General features: G+C 48.7%; 1 protein-coding gene across 1 annotated transcript in view; it reads right to left on the bottom strand.

The window, feature by feature from the left end:
- Window positions 1–6,717: 6,717 nt before the first annotated feature.
- The window catches only part of LOC105483145 (succinate dehydrogenase complex iron sulfur subunit B), a 33,809-nt gene continuing 29,805 nt past the window's right edge, over window positions 6,718–10,721 (bottom strand). The window contains exons 7-8 of the mRNA XM_011743830.2: window positions 10,561–10,683; window positions 6,718–6,924 (exon numbers count right to left, since the gene is read on the bottom strand). Coding sequence (XP_011742132.1) covers window positions 6,847–6,924; window positions 10,561–10,683 — 201 coding nt within the window. The 3' untranslated portion in view covers window positions 6,718–6,846. The remainder of the gene's footprint in view (window positions 6,925–10,560; window positions 10,684–10,721) is intronic.

Raw genomic sequence — 10,721 nt, 5'->3', positions numbered from 1 at the left:
TAGTCCCCGCCGACTCCTCAGCACACACCGGGGGCGGGGCGACCTGAGACGCACACCTCACGGAGGCAGCCCCCCTGCATGTCCCAATGGTTAGGGACTGTGCGTGCTGGTCCAGCTCTCCATGTCTTCCAGGCCATGCGACCGTGAGCAAGTCACCGATCCTCTCTGGCCCTCTTTTCTCAACTTATAGGATAGCAATACCTGCTTCACAGAGAACTGCTGCGAGGATCACACAAGTAAATGCGTGTCGACTGGGTGTGGTGGCGCATGCCTGTAATCCCAGCTACTCGGGAGACTGAGGCAGGAGAATCGCTTGAACCCAGGAGGTGGAGGTTGCTGTGATCCGGGATCGTGCCATTGCACTCCAGTATGGGCAAAAAGAGCGAAACTCCGTCTCAAAAAAAAAAAAAAAAAAAGAAAAAGAAAAGAAAATGCGTATCAAGCACTTGAGACAGTGCCTGGTGCTGCTTGATGAATGCAGAGAAGGAAGACACACCTGCCCCGAGATTCACAGGGTCAGATGTGCCTCCATAGAGACCCAGGGAGAGTCTGCCGTGATGCACTGGAGGCCTTGAAATGCCAGAGAAAGAGAAGCCTCACAGCGTGACCTGTAGACACACCTGCACTGAGGGGATTCGTGGAGACCCCTGAAAGGCACCAGAGATGTCATACCTGTGTGCAGCATTTATCCCGCTACCCCATAGTGACAGGCACAGGCATAGTGCTCCCTGTCTCCAGGACCTCTGGACAGAGGAGCTCCAAAGGGGAGAGTGGATCTGTGAGATCCCAGGGCAAACAAGGGAGGGTTCGCGTTAGGGCCAAGGATAGACTTGGGCAGGATCACCAGTCATTTGTCCAGGATGAACTTACGGAGTGCCAGCACCGCTCTAGGAGCCAGGAACGTAAGAATTAACAAAACAGAGATGCCCTTGTTCCTGTGGAGGCTGCTGTCTACTGAGAAGTAGCCCTAGTCAAGGAAAGGAAAACTCCAACGATCCCTATTGTGGAAGAGGCTGGAAGGAGACACAGCTGTGATGGTGGTGAGGGTGTGGGTAGGGGATAGACCCCAGGAGGGAAAGCAGCACCTGATTCATAGCAAGATCCCAGTGACTATTTGGTACAGGAACACGCATTGGCAGGACTTGCTGGTGGATAGGATGTGGGGGTGCAGGAATGTGTGGAATTCAAGATGCTTCTCAGGGTTTTGGCCTGAGCAGCTGGGTGCCAGTGGAGCCATTTACTCAGTTGGGGCAGGCTGCCCGAGCCAGCCGGTTGGGGGCCATTCCTGTTGACCACCTGGGGCGTGGGACTGGCTTCCTTGGGCCAGGTGACAAGAGTTCTTTCATCTTCCGGTGACACTTCCAGGGGAGGCAGGCTGCTTAACTTTTCAGAACTCCCATGTCCTCCCCCAGGGCTTAGCTCAATTTCTGGCAGGAACCCAGCCCCCAGGGCAGCGGGAAGGCTGGCTTTGGAAGTGGCTAGCCCAGGTGGCCTTGGCAGGAGGTAGTATGGTACGGTGGCAAGGGGCGGGGCTCTGGCATCAGAAAGACATGGATGCATGAGTTGCTTTCTAGCTGTGTGAGCTTTAAAACGTCACTTTCCCTCTCTAAGCCTCTCCTTCCCCACCTACAAAATGGAAGTCATGGAGAGGATGAAATGAGATGGCAGGAACTTGGTAGAAGCCAGCTGCTTGCTTTAGATCCTGGCACTGGATGAGAGGCTTCAGAAAAGCAGAGGGGGCCGGGTGTGGTGGCTTATGCCTGTAATCCTGACACTTTGAGAGGCTGAGGCGGGTGGATCACCTGAGGTCAGGAGTCCAAGACCAGCCTGGCCAATGAGGCAAAACCCCACCTTTACTAAAAATACAAAAATGAGCCAGGTGTGGTGGTGTGCGCCTGTAATCCCAGCTACTCAGGAGGCTGAGGCAGGAGAATTGCTTGAACCCGGGAGGCAGAGGTTGCAGTGAGCCTACTGTACTCCAGCCTGGGCGACAGAGTGAGACTCCCTCTAAAAAATAAAAAATAAGGCCGGGCGCGGTGGCTCAAGCCTGTAATCCCAGCACTTTGGGAGGCCGAGGCGGGCGGATCACAAGGTCAGGAGATCGAGACCACAGTGAAACCCCGTCTCTACTAAAAATACAAAAAATTAGCCGGGCGCGGTGGCGGGCGCCTGTAGTCCTAGCTACTCAGGAGGCTGAGGCAGGAGAATGGCGTGAACCCAGGAGGCGGAGCTTGCAGTGAGCCGAGATCGCGCCACTGCACTCCAGCCTGGGCAACAGCGTGAGACTCCGTCTCAAAAAAAAAAAATAAATAAAATAAAAAAATAAAAAAATAAAAATAAAAATAAAATAAAAATAAATAAATAAAAAAGCAGAGGACTTGGGGACTGCATGGGAGACTGCCTTGCAAGGGTGCCCCCTTCATTCTTTTTATTGCTAAGGCTACTTGGCCTTAAAGCGGCTCTATTCCCTGAGCCAGCTGGGAAGGAGCCACACCTGCAGCTCGTCTCTTCTTCTTAATGAGGCAGGAGGCCAGAGGAAGCTTCCTTCCAAACCACAGAGGATGTGGGAGGCCCTGCCATCTGCTTGGGGTTACCTTTGGGGAAGTGGCTCTCAGTGTGTGGTCATTGAGGAGGTCTGTGACCCAGGCTGTCTTCCCGGATAACCGTGTCTGAGATTTCCAGTCCCACATGGGCGAGAACCGACTGAACAGTTTCCCTTCTAGGCTGTGGCTCTCTTGGGAGCCCATGCAGAGGGCGTAATAGGCCTGGTCCCAGTGGCAAAAAGTTTGAGAAATCACTAATTTGGGCCAGTTTATTCCAGAGCATTGTTTTACTTTTCGATTTCTCTAGTTTCGCCAGATTTTTGCAACAAAAGAGGATTTTTTTCACCTAGTAAATCCTGTTGGTAGGATTATGGCTATCTAGACACACAGTAAAGTGGGTTTTCAGTTTTCTTTTCTTTTTTTTTTGTTTTTGAGACAGGGTCTCTCTCTGCTGCCCAGATTGGAGTGCAGTGGCGTGACCTCAGCTCACTGCAGCCTCGACCTTCTGGGCTCAAGTGATCCTCCCACCGCAGCCTTCTGAGTAGCTGGGACTACAGTTGAGCACTATCACGCCCAGCTGATTTTTCTGTGGTTTTTGTTTTTGTTTTTTGTAGAGATGGGAGTTTGCCATGTTACCCAGGCTGGTCTCGAACTCCTGGGTTTCAGAGATCCACCTCGGTCTCCCAAAGTCCTGGGATTACAGGAGTGAGCCACTGTGCCCGGCCGAGTTTCAGCACTTTGTATGGTAGTTATCCTGGGGCCAGAAAGGGAAGGGGCCTGAAGATAATTTGACCAATGGGAGTCCCTCCTGCCCTGAGCAATGTGACAGGAGAGATGAGAAATAAGCAATATTAGCCTTGCACGGTAAAACCATCCTCCCAACAGGGAGGCCTCTAGCTCTGGCCAGTCGTGTCAGAAATATACCAGCTGTCAACTCCAGAGGGCTGGGAAGAAATTACTCTTGCAGCCTCCCAGCATTCACTAGAGAGTCTTTCAGATAGTAGGTACTCAAGACAAATCCGTTCACTTGAGTTTATGGAGCATTTACTCTCTTGCAGGCAAGATGCTTTCACATTTACTATTATTTAGACTTCAACAGTAATTCTGAGAAGGGAGTGCTGTTAATTCCCATTTTACAGATAGGAAAATAGAGTCATAGATGTTCAACATGTCCAGAGCTAGGTAAGAAGGGATGGCTGGCTTCAGTCCTACGAAATTCTATTTTTATTTTTAATTTCTTTAGAGGCAGGTTCTGGCTCTGTGATCCAGGCCGGAGTGCAGAGGCATGATCATAGTTCACAGCAGCCTCTAACTCCCGGGCTCAATAATCCTCCGACCTCCCAAAGCGCTGGGATTATAGGCGTGAGCCACAGGGCCAGGCTGGAAGTATTATCTCGTAAATGAAGGCACATTGGGCACAGAAGTAACATACAGGACAAAATACTGTTCCGTTCCCTGCACAGGTCTGCAGTTTTACTGGAAAAGCCTTTGTGACTGTTTCAATAGAACATTTGTCTCCAATTCAATGAAAGATTAAATAAGCAGTAAATTAAACTATCAGTTGATAACTACCAATTTAACTTGGAGTTCAACTGTGGAGAGTGACCATCAGAGTCAGCTCAGCCTTTGATGACGTTGATCTGAAGTGGCAACTCCCAAGCTACACCCTGCCTCTTAGCAGCTGTTGTGGACCCATCTTTACAAGGCATTAAGTTGTTCATGAGAAGCAGGGTGTGCTTGCTCACACCTGTAATCCCAGCACTTTGGGAGGTCGAGCCAGGTGGAACGCTTGAGTTAGAGATCAGCCTGCCCAACAAACACGGTGAAAACCCGTCTCTACTAAAAATACAAACATTAGCCGGGTGTGGTGGGTATGCCTGTAATCCCAGCTAGTTGGGAGGCTGAGGCAGAAGAATCGTTTGAACGCGGGAGGTGGAGTGTGCAGTGAGCCAAGATTGTACCACTGCACTCCAGCCTGGTGACAGAGACTCCAATGAATGAATGAATGAATGAATAAATAAATAAATGAATAAGTCATTCATGAGAAAAACCCATCTTTCCTTACAGATCTGGAGATTAGAAGCCAAGTCAAAGTATCCATGAATCCAAGGAATGTGACCTTTCTCCAGGCTGATAGAAAGCCATTGGAGGTCTGAGCTGGGGAACAGAAGCTACCCACAGACATGGCCTGCAGGTCAGGTTCCACTGTCTTTCAAGAAGCCAGCTGCACTCCACAATCTTAGGCTTCAACGCCACAGGGCCGTGTACCGTGTGTCTCACTGAGATAGTCAAGAATTCCAAGATGCTGTAGTGAAGGGTACATGGCCCTGTTCTCAAAATTTCTGATGTTTGTTCCTTTTTCCTTTGTGACCTTGGCTCCTAGGTGGTAGGAGGGAACAAATCTTGTTCATCCTTGTCCCCAGCACCTCACCTTCTATAATGCCTGAGACAATGCTTGTTGAATCAACCCCTTTTAAGCCAGAAAATGCTCATTAAGGCTCATTATCGGGTGAGTCACACGTTTTCTCAGCTGCTTGCCTCAGGATGCATGAAGCTTTTGTTTTCCAAATGATCCAGAGGTTTCCAGCTACAACTTAAAAAAGCACCCTTGGGTGAAAAGGTGAATAGGGACCACCCGAATGTGCCTTAGTAGGGGAATGGTTAAGTAAGGGTACACCCATGCCACAGTGCTCTTAAGCTGCAGTTCCAAAAATTTTTACATACACATACACACAGATTAAGGTAGGTCTTTCTTAGCACTGAAGTCCCTTCTATGTGAGGTAAAAATACAAAGCTGCTGGCAGACTACAGGGTACCCTATTTTTCTTTAAATCTTTTTTTAATAGGTTAAAAAAAAAAGAGACAGGGTCTCACTATGTTGTCCTTGTTGATCTTGAAGTCCTGGCCTTAATCCTCCCACCTTGGCCTCCCAAAGTGCTAGGATTACAAGTGTAAACCACTGTGCCAAGTGTTTTTTTTTTTTTTTTAAAGGGATGGGGTCTCACTATGTTGCCCAGGCTGGAATGCAGTAGCTATTCACAGGTGCAATCATGGCAAACCATAGCCCCAACCTCTTGGGCTTACGTGATGCTCCCACCCCAGCCTCCTGAGTAGCTGGGATTAGGGGCACATGCCACAGCTCCTGGCTCTACGGTGCCTTACTTTTGAAGGGAGAGTTTTAAATATGCTACGTATCTGTAATAATGTAGGGTGTGGAAGGAAATGTCTAAGCTGTCAACAGGGAATGAGTTTGGAGAAGCTTCCACTTTTACTTTCCCCCTTTCCCCTTTTTTGCATTGCTTTTTTGTTTTGTGGAGATAGGGTCTCACTCTGTTGCTCAGACTGGAGTGCAGTGGTGTGATCTCCGTCACCGCAACCTCCACCTCCCAGGCTCAAGTGAGTCTCCTGCCTCAGCCTCCCAAGTAGCTGGCATTACGGGCACGTGCCATCACTGCCCGACTAATTTTTTTATTTTTACTAGAGACAGAGTTTCACCATGTTGGCCAGGCTGGTCTCGAACTCCTCACCTCAAATGATCCACCTGCCTCAGCCTCCCAAAGGGCTGGGATTACAGGCATGAGCTACCACACCCGCCTGTGCAGTGAGCCTCCCAGCCAAGGCAGAGGTGCTATGGAGTTCATGTTTGCAGTGAGAAGCCCCACGAGGTCCTCTGTGGAACTAACTGGATTCACAGCTGATCAGGGTCATTGCTCTGTGCTGGAGGAATCTCAAACCTGGCTTCACCAACGTATCCAAAGACTTACCAAGATTTAGTTTTCAGTAATTCTGGTACTGAAAACTATAGAAACTGGGATGACATAGAACACTAACACTGAGTGTTCAGAATAAGTGCCAGGCATTCTCATACCAGATGAATGAAGTAGGCACAATTATGGATCCCATGTGCAGATGGGCAAATGGAGCAGCATAGAGGTGAAGGAACTTGTCCAAGATTGTCCAGCTGGTGAGCAGCAAAGCTGGGAACAAGCCACAGGCCCTGTCTGATGTCAGTTCCACACCTCATCACTTCCTTCTAGCTAGGGTACCCCACCCCCGCTCAGCTCTGGAGCCCTGTCCATCTCTCCAAGGACAAGGACTCCTGGCACCTTCACATTCCTCTGCAGCAAGTAAAGGAACAGGGTTCTTTTTTTTTTGTTAATAAAGTAGAATAACATTTATTTCTTAAAATTTTTATTATACATGCTGTATTCATGGAAAACCAAGATCTTTAAAGGAACTCAAATTAGATATAAATTATGTTCAGCTCTGAGCTGGTTTTAAGTCATGTTTAGCATGGAAACACTTAAACTGAAGCTTTCTTCTCCTTATAGGTTGCCATCATTTTCTTGATTTCCGCAATAGCTTTCCCTGGATTCAGACCCTTTAAAAAAGAGAAGAGAATCAATAACAAATGATAACTGAAACTGAATGGGAAAACCCAAGATCTTGGGTAAAACTCCTTCCTCAGCTGGTTCAGTGTCAAAGCAAGGTGAATGCAAATCAAGTCCCTCAAAACCATAGGGGTTGGGCTAAGGGCTCTCTTCTACCTTTTTTTAACATTTGAAGATGGTTAGTTCCCTCTGGCAAGAGCTCTGCCACGTTCAATTCCTTCTTGTGTGGCTCACTCTAACAGGCAAACAGGCCCAGGGCAGAGCTGCACTCTGACTGCTCAAAGACACCCAGGATAGTGTCTCTTCTAGGACTACAGGCCAATGTCAAAATCAGCCAGACATCTCTAAATCTTTTACATCATCACCATTATTATTAAATCGGCAGCAGCAGAAATCAGCATATACCAGCTCTCAAAGGTACGTGGAAGAATCAACCCTCTCTATTAACCCTTTGTAAAACCAGGATGAGTTCAACTGGCCAATACCATTGGTGTTAGCTGCAGTTTGCCCCTACAGCTGTTAACATCTGCTTTGCAGGAGGCGTAATAATTAAACCCACTGAATGCCACCCTCATTGAAGCAGAAAGGGAGACAAGCAAGTACTTGGTAAAATGAGACAAGGTCTTATCTGACATTAGTGAAGGCTTCCCTCATTTTAGAAGGATAAGTCTACCCCCTTAAAGTGTTGTGGAAAGAAAGAAGAAAAGGAAAGAAAGAAAAGAGATATTGAGAGAAGAAGAGAAAGAAGATACTTTTTTTTTTTTTTTTTTTTTTTTTGACAGGGTCTTGCTCTGTCACCCAGGCTGAAGTGTGATCATAGTTCACTGTGGCCTGGAACTCCTGGCTCAAGTGATCTTCCGGCCTCAGCCTCCCAAGTAGCTAAAACTACAGGAGCATGCCACCACACCTGGCTAATTAAAAATTTTTTTTTGTAGAGATAGAATCTCACTATATTGTCTAGACTGGTCAAAAAGACATGCTTCATATACTGACATGGGATAATCTCCAAAATTTAGTGGGTGAAAACATACAGATAAGTGTGATATAAAAAAGGCAGAAGAGGACACATACGCATTTGTGTGCAGCATAAAACGCCTCTGAAGTTCACACAAGCATCTGACTTCTAGGGAGGTGGCTGGGTGGAGCGGGAGGGAGACTTTTCACTGTATAGCCTTCTCAATCTGGAACCACCTGCGTATTTCCGGTCCCCACAGGGTCAGGAAGGTGTTTAGACTTAGAAGGCTGGTACATACCCAATCTGTGCAGGAAGAAAGAGCACTGGATGGGGAGGCAGATGGTCTAACTCTAGTCCTACCTTCCCACTGACCTGACAGTGATCTTGGGCAAGTCACTCCCCTCCCCACCTGGGGCTCAATTTCCCCATCTTTACAAGGGGGTTAAACTTGATGGTTCTCAAGTCCCTTCCAGTTTCATGATCGGCCTATGTCTATGTTTCGGTCCCAACTTCCAGCCGTTTTATAGAAGGAAGGGCAAGGCACAAAAAACCTGTTCTTGGCTATCTCATTGTCTGCTGCACCCATCCCCTCCATGCACAGGTTTGTGACCAGGAATGCACCTTAGAGTCACTTGCAGAGCTTCTGAAGAAGTACACAGCCAGGCCCCACCACTGAAGATGCTGTCTCTGTCTCAAACAAGCTCACTACTCATGTTTTTAAAAAAATAACAGAAGGTGACATTTATTGAGCGCTTACTCTATGCCAGGCACTGTTCCAAGCGCTTTCATAGCATAACTTGCCTCAGAGGTCAGTAGCTATTCACAGGCGCAAGCATGGCAAACCACAGTCCTGGGGACAGGACCCAGATGGAAGCCCAGGCAATAGGGGGGAGCTGGAGCCTGGGGGCTCCCCTGGCGAGGCCACTGGAAACACAGAGTTTCCAGGCAAAAAAATCACAAGTGAATTCTACAGCTTGGATTTGATGTTTTCAAATACATTATGTAATCTTTTTTTTACCGCTAACTGGCCACCCTACAGTTTTCCACCTTGCCGTCCGCTGACTCACTGCAACTTTGAAGTGAAATCACTCGCCCACAGTCTTTGCTCAGAAGGCAGCCATGTTCTGAACCACACAGCCCTGGCCCTTCCCTGCCCACTGGGCAAGGCTGACTGGACCAGGGCTCACACCTGCTATGGTTTGAACGTGTCCCTGAAAGCTCATGTGTTGAAAACCTAATCCCCACTGCAACGGTATTGAGAGGTGGGACCTTTCAGAGGTGATTAGGTTATGGCGGCTCTGCCCTCACCAATGGATGGCCATTATCATAGGAGTAGGTTCCCGATAAAAGGATGAGTTTGGATTAGCCAGGTGTGGTGTGTGCCTGTAGTCCCAGCTACTCAGGAGGTAGGAGGATCACTTAAGGCCAGGAGTTCCAGGCAGAAGTGAGCTATGATTGCGCCACTGCACCCCAGCCTGGGCAACAGAGACCCTGTCTTTAAAAAAAAAAAAAAAAAGGGGTGAGAAGGGCCGGGCATGGTGGCTCACGCCTGTAATCCCAGCACTTTGGGAGGCCAAGGTGGGCAGATCACCTGAGGTCGGGAGTTTGAGATCAGCCTGACCAACATAGAGAAACCTCATCTCTACTAAAAATACAAAATTAGCCGGGCATGAGTGGGGCATGCCTGTAATCCCAGCTACTCGGGAGGCTAAGGCAGGAGAATTGCTTGAACCTGGGAGACGGAGGTTGCGGTGAGCCGAGATTGTGCCATTGCACTCCAGCCTGGGCAACAAGAGTGAAACTCCACCTCTAAAAAAAGGATAAGCTTGGGCTCCCTTTCTCTTGCCCTTCTGCCTTTTGCCATGGGGTAATACAGCATGAAGGTTCTTGTCAGACACTGGTACCAGCCTCTAGAACTGTGTGTCAAATAAACTTCTTTGTAAATTACCGAGTCTGTGAAATTCTGTGATAGCACCACAAAACAGACTGAGACAGAACCTGGCCAAAGGGCAGCCAGTCTGTAGCCAGCTGTGGCCTCTGATGTGCAGGCATGAGAAGCTGAGCTGGGCCAATGTGACACCCTCTTGGGAACCTGTGCTGAGAAGTGCTGGGAGCAGATGGCGGGTGGCTGAAGCTGGAAGTGTGCTGGGAGGCAGAATCCAGGCCAGAGTGAGCCAAAAGCAGCAGCAAATGCAAGCAGGAAAAGGAATGAAAGTCAGAGCTTTGAGTCAGAGAAAACCTCCACAGAGCTGAAGGAAAGAACAGGCTGCTGGAGAGCCGGGCAGATTAGCAGCCAACATCACAAGAAAGAGATGGAGAAGAAATGTAGTCCTCACAGCTGCCCGCATTCTGATGGCTTTCGCTTTCTGTTTCCTATGAAGTCAGGCTGAACGCAGGTACCTGCTCATGGGTTCCTGTGTATCCTTAACTCCACAATGTCCCTGTGTAGCCCACAAATAAAGCCTGCTCCTGAGCTGGCCCGAGTCAGTCTACTTCTTGCAACTAAGAGCCAAACTAGCCCCTAGGTTCACACTGAAGGGACAGGCACATGCTGCTCCCTTTTCATCTCAAGTGACTAGGGTTGCTCTCCACCAATCGCCTCTTTGTGAGCACATGCTACCTCTGGCATGTCAGCTCTGAGGCAGAGCTGAGGGTCACCAGCCCCACGTACCTTAGGACAGGTCCTTGTGCAGTTCATGATGGTGTGGCAGCGGTATAGAGAGAACGGGTCCTGCAGCTTGGCCAGGCGCTCCTCTGTGAAGTCGTCTCTGGAGTCAATCATCCAGCGATAGGCCTGGAAAACCAGGGACTGATTAGCTGAGCTGCCAATCA

The sequence above is a fragment of the Macaca nemestrina genome, chromosome 1 (assembly GCF_043159975.1).
Source record: "Macaca nemestrina isolate mMacNem1 chromosome 1, mMacNem.hap1, whole genome shotgun sequence".
Lineage (NCBI taxonomy): Eukaryota > Metazoa > Chordata > Mammalia > Primates > Cercopithecidae > Macaca > Macaca nemestrina.
Note: the sequence above shows the minus strand (reverse complement) of the source record. Positions and strands in the feature narration are given on the sequence as shown.